The sequence below is a fragment of the Protopterus annectens genome, chromosome 8.part0 (genome assembly GCF_019279795.1).
Source record: "Protopterus annectens isolate FY-2018-M chromosome 8.part0, PAN1.0, whole genome shotgun sequence".
NCBI lineage: Eukaryota > Metazoa > Chordata > Ceratodontiformes > Protopteridae > Protopterus > Protopterus annectens.
In genome coordinates, this window is record NC_056741.1 from 789,260,703 (window position 1) to 789,278,935 (window position 18,233).

At 45.2% G+C, this 18,233-nt stretch overlaps 1 protein-coding gene across 1 annotated transcript in view; it reads left to right on the top strand.

Annotated features, from left to right (window-relative positions):
- The window catches only part of FAM102B (family with sequence similarity 102 member B), a 478,587-nt gene extending 461,064 nt beyond the window's left edge, over positions 1-17,523 (top strand). The window contains exon 11 of the mRNA XM_044080258.1: positions 16,152-17,523. Within this exon, the coding sequence (XP_043936193.1) occupies positions 16,152-16,194 (43 nt within the window). The 3' untranslated portion in view covers positions 16,195-17,523. The remainder of the gene's footprint in view (positions 1-16,151) is intronic.
- The last annotated feature ends 710 nt before the right edge of the window (positions 17,524-18,233 follow it).

Consider the following 18,233-nt stretch of genomic DNA (forward strand, 5'->3'; position numbering starts at 1 on the left):
AAAATACTGCAGGCCCTAGGGTTCATAGCCTCATGTATACTGCTAATTCCATATGTAAGACTGCATATGAGGAAGCTTCAGTGGTACTTAAGAAGTCTTTGGTGCCAACATTCTCAGGACCTGGAAGAAGTCATTCCTATCATACCCTGTCTGACAGAGTTCCTTTGGTGGGCAGAAGCATGCTACCACGACAAGGGACTGCACTTTTCTCAACTCCACGCCACCCAGACCCTAACCACAGATACATCAGACTATGCCTGGGGAGCACACATGGACGGCAAATGCATTCAGGGCCACTGGAGCCCAAGTCAAATTCATCTGCACATCAACCAAAAAGAGTGCTTGCTGTGCAGAATGCCCTGACAGCTTTCAGATCCCTACTCTTTCCAGGACAGCTGCTAATAAAAACAGACAACACCACAGTTATGTGGTATATCAACAAGCAGGGGGGAACCCACTCCTACCCACTCTGCAGTTTAGCCATGGCCCTGTGGCACACTGTCTTGGACATGCAAGTCCATCTGCAAGCTCAATTCCTGCCAGGCAAACAAAACTCACTGGCAGACGACTTAAGCAGAAATCTCTTAGACCCACACAAGTGGCATTTGGAGCCCAGCACCTTCAACCTTCTGATTCAGAAATGGGGGACCACAGCTGTGGATTTCTTTGCCTCCCCGTGCAACCACCAGCTCAGCAAATTCTGCACAAGGAATCCTCACAACAGTAATTCAATATACATTTTTATACATATTTATTTTTTACGTAACAATTCATTTTTCAAATGGTTTTTTTAGTCATAATATAATATCAATATTTATATATGTATGTTAATATTTATATTTATATTTATTTTATATAAACTATTTGAATTAATTATAAAATTTTCTAACTCTATATTAATAGCAGGAACTCTTAATAGATTAAATTTTAATAATAGGAACAATAGAATAGGAATTTTACAACAACGTAACATAGTTAGTTATATGTAGTACTTTACTGTTTACTATTTTCATTTTTATTGTATATGTTTTCATAAGTTGTTTTTTGTATTATTATTGTATTCTTGTGCAACTAGATTTATTTGGATTTTTTAAAATTACAGGCTGCTTTAATTGGAATTGAATACAATCTAATCTAATTTAATTGTTAATTGTTAAGAGTATATAAATCAGCTGTTTTTACAATCAAGTAAACTCTGATGAAACCCGTATGTGAACGGGTGAAAGCGCTAAGTTTTTTGTGGATGTCCATTAAACCTTCTCTAGTACTCGTGGCGAGTTGTTATTTCAATTTTTATCAGTCTACGTTTTTAAGTTTAATCCTCACAACAGGGCCTGGAATGTGGATGCCCTATCTTTTCAGTGGGTAAATCTCTCAATCTATGCCTTTCCCCCTCTGCCCCTTCTCTCAAGAGTATTACTCAAGACAGAACAGACCAAGGACAATTCTGATTTCCCGGACTGGCCACACCAGCACTGGTACCCACTCCTTCGCAGCCTGTCACCGGTGCCACCCTGGCACCTACACCAGAACCCAATCCTGCTCTCTCTGCAGGAGGGACAGATTTTGCATCCACAACTGCAAACCTTAAATCTTGCAGCGTGGCTTATTCCTTGAATTCTCCCCCAACAACCCTAAGCAAGCAGGTGCTGGAAGTCATTCTTGAAGCCAGAAGACCCAGTACAAGAAAATCCTATGCTGATAAGTGGAAAATATTCTGCTCCTGGATTCTGTCTAAAGGAGAGGACTCGACTCTGACCTCCCTGCCTCTAATCCTGGATTACTTAGCAGATCTACTCCACAAAGGCCTGTCCTTCTCCTCCATTAAGATACATGCCTCAGCCATTTTGGCTCATCACAACACTGAGCCACCTCTCTTCTCGCACCCTCTTATCAAACAGTTCCTGAGAGGGGCAAACAACTTAAGGCCAGCAAGGAGAGCACCCACCCCTGCTTGGGACCTTAACTTTGTACTGGAAAAGCTCACTCCCCCCCCCCCCCCTTTGAACCTGCTGCATCAACAGACTTAAAATTCCTCTCGTGGAAAACAGCCTTGCTTCTGGCCATCACTTCAGCTAGAAGAGTGTCTGAGCTACAAGCAGTTATGGCTGTGGGACCCTTCATTATTTTCCATGCTGACAGGGTTTACCTCAGGACTAACTCTTCCTTCATGCCTAAAGTGGTGTTCTTTGTGGCTCTCAACCAATCCATCCGTTTGCCAACTTTCTTCCCTAATCCTCAAAGTAAAGGGGAAAGGATCCTGCACTCCTTGGATGCACACAGACGGCTCAGATTCTACCTTGATAGGACTAAGCCCTTCAGAAAATCTGACCAGTTACTAGTCCACTTTGCAACAGGGGCAGAGGGTAAGGCCATTTCAAAACAGTTTCAAAAAGGATAGCACACTGCATCCATTTCTGCTGCAAGCACCATGGGAAACCATCCCCTCAGGGGGTCCGAGCACATTCCACTAGGGCAACATCTACCTCTACAGCATTTCTCAGGGGAGTCCGTACCAGGGACATCCTGGAAGCTGCTACCTGGAGTTCAGTACACACCTTCACCAAGCATTACCACCTGCCTATCTTTTCCAAATCCAGGGCACTTTTTGCAACAGCAGTCCTGCAAGGCATACTAGCCAGCCCTAACTCTTCTTGACTGCCTCCACCCTTCTTCAGCTTTGGGAATCCACCCAAGTGTGATGACTGCAACAGTGAAACACGAAGAACATAGTGCAGTTGTGTACACTTACCATAAATGTAGATGTTCAAGTGTATTCACTGTTGCAGTCCTGGTTTCCCTCCCTCCAGCCCCCTGGTTTCTCTCTCCTCTCTATGGCTATTACTCACCCCTTTCAGGGGTATTGGTATTTACTTTTTACTGGTGGTGTTTTCCCCACCATAACTTAAGAAAAACTGATGTAATGGAGCCGGCTGCCTGTTTTTATACCCCTGATGACCTGACGTCAGTCCTGGAGCGACAGCATCCAACGCAGAAATACTAAGTCTCTGGTATTCGGGACGACTGAGGGCTACCCGCAGGCAGTTAACCCAAGTGTTATGACTAAACAGCGAATACACTCTAACATCTACATTTATGGTATGTGCCCACGACTGTACCTTTCCAATAGTTCCACAAGGTTAATTTCCAGCATAGTGGAAGGAACCTCAAGAGCTGTGAATTCAGGCATTTCCTTGAAGAGACATGCCTGGATGCGCTTATGAGACTTTGCAAAGCCATTCAAGTCCAGTTTCATCAATGCTTCCTTTGAGGGAACAACGCTTTTTGGTCCTAAAGTGAAAGAAACTCTCTTGAAGTGTGAGAAAGATGGTAAAATCTTGTCTGCCATGGGCATACGTGTTTTGGCTCCTCCAGAAATCCTTCTCTGGGAATCAACGGAGTGGCCAGAAAATGTAATTCAAACAATCCTAAGATCCATTCCATGACACATGTGGAGGAAGTGCCCCCAGAGGCAGAGGGGGGAACTCCAATGGATGTCATTGCCCTCCTGGCAGAGGTGGCCCAGAAAACCCTTGTTCACTAGAATCTTTCTTTGATAAACCCTGTCAGTTCTCCTGAATGGAGGCCCGACTGTCTGCCTTTGGAGATAGTCGAGAGAAGATTGTCCCTGCACGAGAGAGCTTGACTAGAATTAAGAGGATTATATCCAGAGGTTATATAATACCATTTTCCCTTCCGCCCTTAATTCCCAGGAAAATCCTTGATGTTCCACCCAGTCAGAGGGCTCAAGCAGCAATTCAGATTTGAAAGCTGCTAGGAAAAAAGTCATCCAAGAGGTTCCACCAGACCAGATAGGATCCAGAACTTAAGGTTCTTTTTAGTGTCAAAAAAGACATGGGACTGGAGACTAGTTTTGGATCTCATAAATCTAAACAAATCTGTTCTACGAACCAAGTACCAGATGGTCACGGTTCAGTTCATTCTTCCCTTTCTGGGCAAGGATGACTGGATGTGCTCAATAGATCTCCAGGATGCCTACTATCACATAAAGATAAACAGGCAGTCCTTGAAGTACCTATGCTTCCATCTGGGAGACTGTCTTTATCAATTCAGAGTACTGCCCTTTGGACTCGCTACAGCCCCCAGGGTGTTTACCAAATGCATGGCAGTAGTAGCAGCAAACCTCAGACCGCAGGGATTCCAAGTGTTTCCCTACATGGGTGACTGGCTCATTACAGCTCTGACCAGGTATCATCTCATGCAGTCAAGAAATCAGGTTCTCCACACATGTGCTATCCTAGGAATAACCGTAAACTACAACAAATTGCAGCTCCAACCAACTCAGGCACTGGAATTTATTGGAGTACTGCTGAACACAAACACGGCCATTGCTTCCTTTCCACCTCACCAAGTTCCAAGTATAAGGTCACAGGTCAAGAAAGTTGTAAACAATACATCAGTCTCAGCCTGCACAGTCCTCTGAACTCATGGCTGCAGCAACCTTAGTTCCATTGGCCAGGTTTACATGTGGATCCTTCAGTGGATACTGTCCACCAAGTGGTCAGTCTTTTATCAGACAATGTCATATCAGATAAAAATTACCAACACTTGCAGAAGAGATTTTTATTGGTGTATCCAGTCCCATCAACTGCTCCATGGCCATCCGTTCATCCCCCCACAACAGCCCAAGGCCATAGTGACTATGGATGCTTCCCAGATAGGATGGGGGAACATTATATGGGTAAGACAGTCCAGGGTACTTGGTCCCCTGACATGGTCAATTTGTATATAAATGCTCTACATATGAGAGCAGTGCTGTTAGCATTGCAAGTATTTCAAGATGTTCTTCCCTCTGGGACAGTTGTGATTCAAATGGACAACATGTCAGTCGTCTGGTACATCAACAAATGGGGGGGACCAGATTTACCCATTGTGTCGAGAAAGCTCAGGGTCTGGCAGTGGATGATCTGATGATCTCTTCAGAATGCTTTCATTTAGCGACTCCTATTCCAGGGAGATCCAACGTGACTGCAGACAAACTGAGCAGGTGCATACTACTTCCACACAAGTGTTCCTTCAATGAGAAGGTGGCGGACAAGATTTTCCTTCGATGAGGCCAGCCATGCTGTGATCTTTTTGCCTGCAGCAACTACTTTGCCCTGATTCCCCCACTGAGACAGTCACCAAGGGATGCTTTACTTCATGATTGGCCTCCCAGTCTCCTTTATGCATTCCCACCCAACCCCATTGATTCCAAAATTTCATCTGAAAGCTGCCTGGTCAGAGAGCACAGTGATCCTCATTGCCCCCTGTTGGCCTTGAAAAATCTGATCAGAAGTAGGAGATTCATTTGTCTGCAACCTGTGGGTTATGGATCCGATATCGGATCCGAACCGGCATGGTTTTCCAGCTATGGATCCGAGCTCTCAGCTCCTCCCCTCACCCATAATGCCCTGCTCTCCCTACATGACCCCAGATCTAGTTTGCCGCGCTGGTGACCAGATTGGTTTTCTTGAGCTCTACAGCCAAGTGGTTTTCTTAAGATTTTCTAGTGCTAAAAATTAATTTTTTTTGACAGTTTTGTGTGAAAGTTTAGGTACCCCTTTTTGGTAGTTAAAGTTGTTTAGTTGTATTAATCTTTTATAATTAGTTTCCCTCCCCTCGCTGGTAGCATAGTGTGTGTTTGGGCCTGTGTTGTGTGACTAGTTTACTTTTACTTTTTTTACATTAGTTTAAGTAATATCTAGGCTCTTAGGATGTCTGAACAACCTAAGGCTATTTTTTCGAAGTGCTCCGAGTGGGCCATAAGCTTTCCCCTGCTGATGGCCACACTCGGTGCGTTCGATGCCTTGGGGTTGAACACCTCACTTCTGGATGTTCCATTTGTGCAGGGTTCAACCCCAGGGCATTGAAGGAGCGGAGGTCTAAGCTGGTCCTGGCGGGACTTTTGCCCCCGGACTTGGCTCCGACCTCCGCTCCTTCGGGGGGTACCGTGTCTACGGTTCCCTCCTCTCTGGCTCCCCCTCCTCCTCCTGGGACTCAACCTCCCTGTAGTGGTTTGGAGGAGAGGGAAGCTAGAAAGAAGGACCGGAGGGAGAAGCACCATAAGCGGCGGGCCGAGACCTCTGTGTCGGCCCCGCCTGCCAAGCGGGCTTCTCCTCCGGCCTCCTTGTCTGCTGGTTCTCCCCCTCCTCGGCTCCGGTCACCCGTGTGCTTTTCACCGGGACCTGAGGAGGAGGAGACCCGATCTCCATCTAGGCTATCCAGGAGGCACTCAAGGCCTACCTCGGTAGCCTCGTCGAGATCGACTTATAGTTTATCGGACGCTGATCTGGACCGGATGATAAGGTTCATCCAGGCCCAGATGCAGATGGGAGTGCTCTTGCCTCCCCCCCTCTGGGGGGGAGCTCGACCCCTTTCTTTAAACATATAGCTCCTTCTCCGACCCGCTACCCGGGTTCGGAGCAGTTGGAGCCGAGCAGCTTCAGAGCCGGGGGTGGGTCGGCGCCGATAGTACTCGGTACTTCGTATCCGACCCTGCCCTCGAGTGCTTCGGATCCGACCTCGGAGCCTGGATCCGAGCTTCGGATCCGGGGGGATCAGTGCTCCTTCGGCGCCATCTGTGTCTGAGCGCACTATCCCCTCGGATCCGAGTGCTTCGGCGCCGGCTCCGATCCACTCCTCGGATCCCAGGGGGAGCCGATTGTCAGATCCTTTGGTCGAGGTCGGCTCCCCCTTGGCTTTTGATGTAGTGGAGAGGGCCCTGTTGAGGGTTTCCGGACCCCCGGCACTTGCTTCGGCTCCGTCCCGCCCTCCATCTGCACTGGACCAGGCTTCCACCATCCGGCCATTGGGACAGCCCGCTCCTTTGCCCCAAGTTGTTCCTTTGGAACAGGTCACTGTTTGCGAGGAGTCCTCTGACAGCCCCCCGGAGGATACCCCCCGCAAGCATACGTGCAAAAGGAGGCACATAGACTCCCCCGAGTCTCTCACAGAAGACACGGACTTGGAGGAAGGGGAAGGCTCCCCAAGATCACCCCCTGAGGATGTCTCATTTGGAGACATCATGGAAATGCTCCTCATAAGGGGGGGGTGGTCTGCCCCCAAGTCTTCCTCGGACGAGTCCGTGTTCTTGGAGGCATTTGAAGCGGGCCCGTCTACCTCTTGGGTGTCCCCTCCCGCCGACCCCCTGGTGGACCTCATTACCACCAGGGCGTGGAAGGAACCGGACACTGTGGAGCCAATCCCAAAAAGGCCCGACCGTATGCTCAGCCCCCCGGCTGACCATGCCCATTGGAGTAAGGGGCCTCCGGTAGATGCCATGTTGATGGTGGCTGCCACCAAGAGGGAACTTGCTCAGGAGAGTCCCTCAGTCCATCCCCCGAGCAAGGAGTCTCGGATGATGGACCGCTTGGGGAAGCGGATGTTTAGTTCAGCGACCTTCTCAGTAAGGGCGCTGAACTACCTGGCACATGTGATTAGGATGCAGCGATCTTAGAAAAGAATACGCTGCATCCCCCCCAGAGTCCATGTCGGAGGAGGACAAAGTGTTGCACTCCACCCGTATGGCCACTCTCAGGTCCGTCACTAATACCTCTATGCGGTTACTGTCCCATGCTACGGAAGGTGCCGCTAGAGCCGCAGGGGCAGGCCTAGTTACCAGACGTCAGGCCTGGCTCCGTCATTGCGATTTCACGGAGCCCTTCAAGGCGTCATTTGCGAATGCCCCCTTCGATGGTTCTGCCCTCTTTGGCAAAACTGTTCGTGATACCTTGACCCAGAGCGAAAAGGACGGGAAGGCGCTGTCTGCCGTCGGAATCCGCTTCTCTGTGCCCCAGAGGCCCTATTCTAGGAACCAAAAGGGCCAGAAGAAGATGTGGTTCCGGAAGTCGCAGCAATCCCAACCCGCTCCGGACAACCAGTCCTTCCGTGGCAGAGGAGGACAGGGAGGACGCCGCCCCAGGGGCAGAGGGGCTCCCAGGAACTTCGGGTCCAGAGAACCCTTCTCTGAACGGCCCGCGCAGCAGCCCTGAAGGGTTGCCACGCTGCTCCACTCTGGAGGCAGTCGGGGGATGTTTTTCGGAGCACCTAGCGGCATGGGAGTCCATAACATCAGACCGCTGGGTCCTCCAGATCATATCCAGAGGATACCCATTTCGTCACATGCCAAAATTGAAGTCCCTCCCCGACGTTCCACCCGGTCAGTGGGAGGCCGCTTTGGCAGAAATTGGCCATCTGCTAAAGAAAAGAGCCATCCAGCCCGTCCCCCCAGACCAGATCGGATCAGGGTTCTACTCCAGGTTCTTTTTAGTGCCAAAAAAGACGGGGGATCTAAGACCAATTTTAGACCTTTCACTCTTGAACCTGGCAGTTCCCAAGGAGAAATTCCGAATGGTTACGTTGCAGTCTATTCTCCCCCTTCTGGGAGAAAATCACTGGATGTGCTCCATAGACCTCAAGGATGCGTACTACCATATACTAATGGACAGGCGCTCCAGGAGGTTTCTCCGCTTCCGGCTGGGAGCCAGTCACTACCAATTCCGGGTCCTTCCCTTTGGTCTCACCACAGCCCCCAGGGTGTTCACCAAAGTATTAGCAGTGGTAGCGGCCCACCTGAGGCTTCAGGGGGTGCAGGTCTTTCCTTACCTGGACGACTGGCTTCTCACCGCCCCAACAAGGCATCTACTATTATTGGCGCGAGACTCCTTTCTCCATCTTGCTCCCCGTCTGGGCATCACAATAAATACAGAGAAATCCAACCTAGCACCCACCCAGTTCATAGATTTTATAGGTGCCAGGTTAGACACGAGATGATTAAGAGCCTTCCTCACTGCGGACATAATTCAGAATCTGCAGCTCTAGGTGCGGGCCATTCTCCACTCCAGCTCAGTTCCGGTGGAGTTGGTCCTGAGGGCTCTAGGGTCCATGGCGGCAGCGATAGCGCTTCTTCCTCTCGCCAGGTTCAATATGCGCATCCTTCAATGGACACTCCTAGTTCAGTGGTCGTATCTTGCTCTTCCTATGCATCATCCCATTAAGATCAGCAAGGCTTGCAAGCGGTCCCTCCTGTGGTGGCTACACTCTCCGGAACTCCACGGAGGCCACCCCTTTTGTGCTTCTCCCCCTCTCGCCACGGTGACCACGGACGCCTCCCGCCTCAGGTGGGGGGGGCATTTTGCAGGCCGGACGGTCCAAGGCACGTGGAACGATTCAGAGACCTTACTGCATATCAACGTTCTAGAGATGAGAGCAGTGCTCTTAGCGTTGCTAGCACTTCAGGCCTTTCTTCCCTTGGGAACAATTGCGATTCAGTCGGACAACATGTCTGTCATCTGGTATATCAACAAGCAAGGAGGAACCAGGTCTTACCCTCTTTGTCGACAAGCCATGAGAGTGTGGGAATGGGCAATCTCCACCAACCGCTTTCTCATAGCAACGCATATTCCGGGTCGGTCCAACATCCTTGCGGACAAACTCAGTCGCACCATTCTCACCCCTTACGAGTGGTCTCTCAATACTCAGGTAGCGGAACGCATCTTCGCATGGTGGGGAACTCCTTGTTGCGATCTTTTTGCGTCTCCCTCAAACACCAAGTGTGACAGTTTTTTCGCTCTAATACCTCCTCCCGGAGGTACCCCAAGAGACGCTCTGGTGCATGCTTGGCCACCCGGTCTTCTTTATGCTTACCCCCCTTGCCTCTGATGCTCCAAGTTCTTCAGAAAGCCTCTCGGTTGGGGTGCAGAATGATTCTCATTGCCCCATTTTGGCCTCGGCAGATCTGGTTCCCTTTCCTAAGGTCTCACTCAGTGAATCCTCCTTGGATTCTAGATCCCATTCCGGATCTGATATCTCACCCATCCCATCTATCAACCCCAAATCTGGACAACCTGAAGCTGACTGCTTGGCTGCTCCAGTTCCACTCCTGATCAGGACTCCCGGTATTGCGTCCCCAGTTAAGGCCATCCTGGTGGCGGCTCATAAACCATCCACCAGGAAAGTTTACCGCAGCAAGTGGAAACGGTTCTCCTTGTGGGCGGAGCGGCAAGGTCTAAACCCCTTCACAGTTCCCCTTCCTCTGGTGCTTGACTTCTTAACCACTCTTTTTGACGATGGTGCCAGCAGTTCCACGGTCAAAGTACAACTTGCGGCAATTTCTCATTATCATATTGGTCATGACTCCAGTCCACTGATGTCTGCCAAATTGTGTAAGATTTTCCTAAAAGGTACTTTTCTTCTCAGGCCCCCTGTAAAGCAAGTGGTTCCTCCTTGGGACCTTTCTTTGGTCCTTCAGGCCTTGACCGCTCCCCCCTTCGAACCGGCGGCCACGGTAGATCTGACATTTTTATCTTTCAAGACGGCCTTTTTAGTAGCCATTACCTCGGCCAAGAGAGTTTCAGAACTTCAAGTCTTATCAGCCAAGCCTCCTTACTTGGTCTTTCATCAGGACCGTGTATACCTCAGGACCAACCCGTCTTTTCTTCCTAAGGTAGCTTCTGAAGCAAATATTAATCAATCCATTAACCTCCCTGTTTTCTTTCCTAAATATCAAAACAAGGGTGAATACAAGCTTCATTCCTTAGATGTTCACAGGCAACTTAGATTTTATCTAAACAGGACAGCTGGTCATAGGCAATCTGACCAGTTGTTTATTTCCTTTGCTAAATTTAATTTGGGCAAGCCAATCTCTAAAGTCTCATTATCACGCTGGATTTCGCAGTGCATCTTATTGGCTTATCAAGCTTCTGGAAGGCCCGCACCGGAGGGTGTACATGCCCATTCAACCCGGTCAGTCTCTACCTCGGTGGCCTTTAAGTCTAGGATTCCTCTGGATGATATTTGTTCAGCAGCCACTTGGGCTTCATCTCATACCTTTATTTCCCACTACAAGTTGGATATTACATCTAGGGGTAGAGCATCCTTTGGCTCCGCGGTGCTCCGGAATATCCTCCCATGATGGCCGCCCAAGATTCAGGTAGCTGGGGACTCTGTCCCACAGGTTGCAGACAAATGAATCTCCTACTTCAGATTTAGAAGTTATGTACTCACCATAACGTTCCATCTGAGTAGGTGTATTCATTTGTCTGCAACCATCCCGCCCTCCTATCCCCCTGGCCTTTTCAGTTTCCTGCATATTATGTGTTACCCTTTTCAGGGTGTTCATGCTGTTGGCAAACTCGATCTGAGGTCATGTAGGGAGAGCAGGGCATTATGGGTGAGGGGAGGAGCTGAGAGCTCGGATCCATAGCTGGAAAACCATGCCGGTTCGGATCCGATATCGGATCCATAACCCACAGGTTGCAGACAAATGAATACACCTACTCAGATGGAACATTATGGTGAGTACATAACTTCTATTTTTCCCTTCCTGTGGCCTCACCTGGTTCAAGCACCATGGAACCTAGATCCAACTTTGGTCCTCCTGTCTTACCCGACGGGCATTTCACACTTGGATATACCAAACCTCAAGCTGACTGCTTGTTATCTCCAGTTCCCATAGCAGCCAGACAATATATGCTCTCATCACCTGTCCAATGTATAATTCTATCTTCCCATAAACCCTTGACAAGGAAAACATATTTTAGTAAATGGAAAATGTTCGCCGTTTGGACTCAGCAGCATAAACATGACCCCCTTTCAGCCTCTATTTATCACATCTTAGACTTGGTTGCTGACCTTTCTCAGAACAGTGGTAGTACCTCAACTATTAGGGTACAGTTAGCAGCAATGTCAAATTACCATACAGGATTGAATGAAGCACCCATAGATTCTCACAATTTGAGCAAGGCCTTCTTAAAAGGGACACTCCTTTTAAAGATCCTACACCTCCATGGGACCTAAATTGAATGCTGCAGTCTCTCACAAATCCTCCCTTTGAATTAGCCGCTACATGTGACCTTAAATTTCTCCCGTGGAAGACCATTTTCTTGGTCGCCATCACTTCCGCAAGAAGAATTTCTGAGATTCAAGCATGATCTTCTATACATCCTTACTTGTCTTTTTCACAAAGAAAGAGTGGTGTCAGAATCCAACATTAATAGTTCTATCAATTTGGCAGTATTTTTTCTTAAATTTACCAACAAAGGAGAATATATCTTACATTTACTGGATGTTCATAGACACTAGCATTTCTGTCTGCATAGAACAGAAAAAATCAGGAAAGCAGACTGTTTGTTTCTTTGTCTGGACCAAATTGGGAAAATTGATTTCCAAATTTACTCCATCAAAGTGGTTGACAAATTGCATCTCTTTTCTGTACTAAATTAGGCATTTCTTTTACACATCCATTGAAAGCACATTCCACTAGATCTGTGACTACTTCCACAATTTTTCATTGTGTAATATATGTAGATGACAATTGTGCAGCAGCAACTTGGACTAGCCCTCATAATTTTATTACTCATTACAAATTGGATGTGGTCTCCAGAGGTATGACATCATTTAGTTCTATGGTGTTCAGGAATATCCTTCCTTGAGTCTGCCCAGGATTCAAGTAGCTAGGGATGCTGTGCCATTTGTGAGGATAGAATGACGATTGACAACATCAGATAAAGAAGTTATGTACTCACCATAACATTCTATCTGTGTTGTCTATCTTCATTCTTTCCTCCCCTCCCCTCCCGCCTAACCCCATCCATGACTTCTGGAGGAACAAGCAGTTATGTGGTCTCTGAATAGGTACATTTACATGTTTATATGACTCTGGATATGGCTCCCCATATTTCTCCCTGTCCTTCCATGCTGTATACCAGCAAACAAGATCTGAGGTAGTTGGCAGCATGTGTTGTGTGTAAGGGAGAAGCTTGAGAGATCTGTTGGCTGAGAGCTGTAGCACTGGCCAAGTCTGATCAGACAGATGAGATCCGAACCCCCATTTGTGAATAAAGAATGAAGATCGACAACACAGATGGAACTTTATGGTGAGTGCATAACTTCTTTTTCCTTAATACCCACTTAACCTCATACTCCAAATGCCACAAGTGTCCATCTTCACAAAATTCTTATTGACATCTTTTATCTACCCTATTCTAGCTACCTACTTTTTACTTACAACCCCCCAGTAGCCACTTCTGCCATAGCTTTTTACTTCACCCATAAACCTCTCGGACATACCTTATCCAGCCTACTTTGATATGCTCTTCTACTTTTTAACTCCATGTCCCTGTATCTACTTACTGTCACTCTATTGTACTTTACAAACTACTTTTCTGTCTTGCAACTCAGTATCCCTACATCTATTTAACACCATTCTACTGTACATTCAAACTCCCCTACCATTTCATTTACTGTACCTATAGCAGCCAAGCCACTCCTGTATGATTACTGTGTATAGGTCTAACCCTAGAAGACAAATGAAGTAATGTACCCTATACTGTAGTAGCTCTGCTTATTTGCTGTTGATTGTTAATACATATCTTACTCTTTTCTCTCTTGTTGAGTATATATAAGACCTTTAGCCATGTCTGTAGAATATACACTGCACATAATTTACATGTTCTTCATTCTCGCTGCTGCAGTAGACTGTGGGTAGAGTCCTTTCAAGGATATAGCACCTGTCCAGCTTGCCCAAGTTCTAACCCCGCCTCTCACCCACTCTGGCTGCTTATAGGCTACACCATTTTTGAAGGACATTTATCAGCAGCCAGAGTGAGATAAATCTCCAGTATTTTCCTGCCACCTCAAGTAGAAACATTTCTTTGGCACCAGAGGAAAAACAGTCAGTGAAAAGCTTCACTGTTAACAGATAACACCCCTTCTGGGAATCCCTTTCTCTCAAATTTTTTTTTTATCGAATATTTGTTTGAGCTAATTAAAAATGGCTTGCCATGTGCTTCCATAAGGTACATCTTGCAGCCATCCCTGTTTGACTGCCTAATGGATCCCCCTCTTTCTTCTGTGCTTGTGGTCAAACAGTTTCTGAAAGGAGTGTTGCACATGCGACCCCTTCGCAAACTGATTACTTATCTTTAGGCTCTGTTTTGTTCTTGAAAAGCTGATTTTAACTTCCTTTGAATTGGTCTGTCTGACTGACTTTGCAGTTCATTACTTGGAAAACTGTTTTACTTGTTGCTCTGACATCTCCAAGGCAAGTATCTGAGTTGCATACTCTCATGGTGTGTGAATCCGATCTGTTTTTTTTTCCGTAGGGATAGAGTTGCATTACACTCTATTTTTCATTCATGCCTAAAGTAGTTTCTGGGTTTACCTTGAATCTAACAGTCTCCCACTTTTCTTCCCTGAGTCAAAACACAAGGGTGAACAGAATCTGTATACAATGGATATGTACTACCTTGACAGAACCAAGTCCTTTAGGAATTCTAAACAGCTGTTTGTTGCCTATGCTGGAACTAAGAAAGAACAACTTGAGTCTAAACAGACTATATCCAAGTGGTTGTCCTCTGCTATTGTTTTTTTTTTTTTTTTTTTTTTTTTTTGCTAGTCCCTCCACAGTTTGTTACAGACAAAGTTGACACATTCTACCAGGGCCTTGTCCTCATCAATGGCATACTGGAAAGGGATAGACTCTAGATGTATTTTAGAGGCAGCAGCTTGGTCTTCTGTTTATACATTCACAAAGCATACATACTGGATGCCTTTTCTAGGTCTAGGACAGGCTTTACTAGTAAGATGAGCTTTGAGAATATACAAGTGCAAGTCCAGAGTAGATGTTCAAATTTATTCACTGCTGCAGTAGCTGCACCCACCCACCACCACCCCTGTTTTAATAGTTGAGGTAGGACAACGACCTGCTTTGTTACGATGGTTGGTTGGGTGATTTTTATGGTGATCACCGATTGTTGGTTGTTAGGATGAATCTTCCTTCCTTTTTCAGTGCAGTAAAATCCTGACGATTTACCTCAGTCTGGTTGTTGATATATCCTCCCCCCCCCAAAAAAGAGGGTGCAAGCTTAGGCTACTGCAGCAGTGAAAATATTTGAACGGCTACTCTTATATGGGGTAAGGAGGAATTGCAACTATACATTCTTTATTGTTGCAGCTCTGCTTAGATGCTGCCAATGTTGAATCTGTCTTATTTTGTTTCCCTTTTGATCTAAGTTAAGATTACTTGCTCATCTCTGTATGTCTCCATTTACAGTGTACATTTGCAGACATGGCTAAAGATCTTATAAGTAATCAACATGATAGAAGACTTTTTGTCCTCTAACCATTGGTTCTTTATAAGATTTTCTTACCTCTATCTCTGTCTGTAACCTTTTGTAAACTTAATGTATGTTTTTGGGTTGAACTTTTCTCCCCAGGCCTCATTTGAAAAGGGTCCCCATGCCCATTCAGACCATCATGTTAAATAAATGGTAGCTAGCTAGCTAATTCATTAATATTAATCAATTAATGTTAGAAAGAATTGTCAAACAACAAAACAGACAAGTAATCCACTAAATACTGAAAGAAAAAAATACAAATCCACTCTAAATCCCAAAGCAGTATTGAAAGTAATGGTGACAGTTGTAGATGTAGTTATTGTATTTTATATGGTATCTTAGATTTCCACACATCACAAAAGAATGATAAGAACTGTCATAGGGGTGTGTGTGTGTGTGTGTGTGTGTGTGTGTGTGTGTGTGTGTGTGTGTGTGTGTGTGTATAGATACTTTACTCCCGTGTGTATATATTGCCACAGATGGTTAATTAATGAAAACAGAACTTGTGCAAAAGACAGGCTTTGTATTGTTTCTCTGTAGGCTTCTGCTCCAGGCTACTGATGGATAAATAAAGTGTAATGTGGTTAGTGGCAGCTGAGTGGATTATATGCATGTTTTTATTTGTATGGGGTACCGAATTTGTCTGTTTAGTGTTTTTGTATGTATACCTATATTTATTTATTTAATATTAATTTGTAATTTTGTCATGCATTTGTGTATTTATTGTAGATAATCTTAGATAGTCACTTGCATTTTTAATGTAGTCCATTAACTGTCTAACTTGTAGGGTAAAGATGTTATTAATTTCCTCTACAGAGGTGTTTAGAAACTGATATGTAAATTACGTCTCCTGTTTTCATGTCTGTTCATTTCAAATTAAGACAAAGAAGGGGATTGTAACAAAAAGATTTGAGTAAAGTATCTGTTATTTTTTTCTTGTTTCAAGTTGTATTGTTGATTATTCGTTCACTGCCGCTACTGAATTGTTTGTATATTTAGTTTATAGACTAATGTACGGTTTTGTGATTACAGAGTTGGGCCTGGAGCCTATGAGCAAGTGGTAATCAAACGCTAGAAGATTAAGATTCCTGCCCAGGAAGAAGGCACTGCAACTGCAAAGTGAAATTCACTTCATTCCAGCCAGATCTACAGCACCTGACAAACACAGCAGAATAATTTTTGCTAAACCTTTAGGGCTATAAGAACTGGCCAGTTACCCGTTTTGTGTGGTGGATTCAGTGTTAGATGTTAATGAAGTGAAATCTGTTGTCATAGCACTTGTCTGTTTTATAGTGACAGACCTGTAAGCAGTTATTTAGCTTAACACCGTGCCAGGGCCTTGGCTTTGGCCTTGGCTTTTAGAAGCTAGACTTCCAGTGAAGGTATATTTATAAAACTGCCAGCTGTAGTTATTAGCTTGATGGTAATTAATCAGAGCATAAAGCATTCAGAAACTGGCATCCTCTAATTCTAGATGTTGGCAAGCTAATATTCTCAAATTGCATATTTGTTTGTAACTTCTGTCTTTAGGTATGCACATGACAAAGTGGTAACGGGTGATATAACCATCCTGATCCTGTAATGTGCAGAAGTCACAAGGATTACAGAGCAGGCCTCTGGAAAGCTTCAGTACTATACAATGAAAATAAATTGTAACAAAGTAAAGTAGTTTGTCGGCATCTAATAGATCATGGCTGTGAACATAAATAGCTGCTGAGTATACAACATAAGCTAATTTTTTTTTATTTTTTCAAAAACGTACACAGATGTTTTATTTTAGAAAAGTGTTCATGTTTAAGATGATAAAGTAACGGTATGATAAATAACAAGTAAGACTCAGGTCTCAGTCTTTTATTTTTTCATCTCCTTACATGCTGACCTCAGGTAGTGGAGCCTTTAGTTGCCCATGCTGCCCTGCTTTTTTTCCTCAAGGGCCAAAGCTTTCACTCCAGTAGACTGCAGTATCAGTCTTATGCCTTTGTTTAGCCTAGATTTGGCTGTGTCATGGCGTTGTTGATTGCTTATCTGAATGGCACATGTTGCGAGACACAAAATGCTGCTGTAGGCATTAAAAACATTTAGCACTCACTCACTCATAAATGTAAGTTTTCGCAGGTAAATTCCATATAAAGTGCCTTAGGGTTTTAATTAGCCCATTCAAAGAGTTTTTTATATGAAAATCTTGGCACTGCACAGCACATAACTATGAAAGGAATCCTGAAAACAGGTATAAATTTTTGACCTGTGGTATGCTGAATTTTATTTATTTAAAATGTAGACGTTGTAATACTAGACCTTTTAAGAACAAGCCCAAGATGCCTTTGTTAGTATCTTAACAGCTGTTTGCAGTTTCTTTTCATTGTGTGTGTGTGTGTGTGTGTGTGTGTGTGTGTGTGTGTGTGTGTGTGTGTGTGTGTGTGTGCGCACATCTGTGTGTGTGCGCACATCTGTGTGCGCACATCTGTGTGTGTGTGCGCACATCTGTGTGTGTGTGCGCACATCTGTGTGTGTGTGTGAGTGCATCTGTGTGTGCGTGAGCGCATGTGTGTGTGTGTGTGTGTGTGTGTGTGTGTGTGTGTGTGTGTGTGTGTGTGTGTGCGCGCGAAAGCGTGTGCATGTATGTATGATGTGATTTTTGAAATTAAAAGTTTATTTGCCTCAGTGGTTGCCAGTGTTTCTTCCACTGAAATTTTTTTTTTCTCCACTTAGTAATGACTTATGCTAGTGCCATATTTACATTTCTTTTTATGGAGGAATGTTGCATATTTGTAATGTCAATTTATTGACTGTACACTAAAATGTTTGAGGAAAATGGCAGTTTTTACAAAACCCAGCTTGTTAGTGTCACATTCTTATTGAAGGGTCTTCCCTTAACTTTTTTATCGTAAAAGTGTGTGCCATTACTGGTGTAAAATATTTTGAAAGTATACTTTTATTTTCAAAGTATGTATTTTCATTTATCCCTGCCTCATTTTGGCATTTCCATAGTTTGGGGTCTGAAAGCAAGGCAGCATTATCTCATCACTTTTAACAAATTTACACACATAATTGGGTATACAGCTCTTCAGGAAATACCACATCTTCTTCTAAGTTTTGAAGTAAGGCTTCAATGCC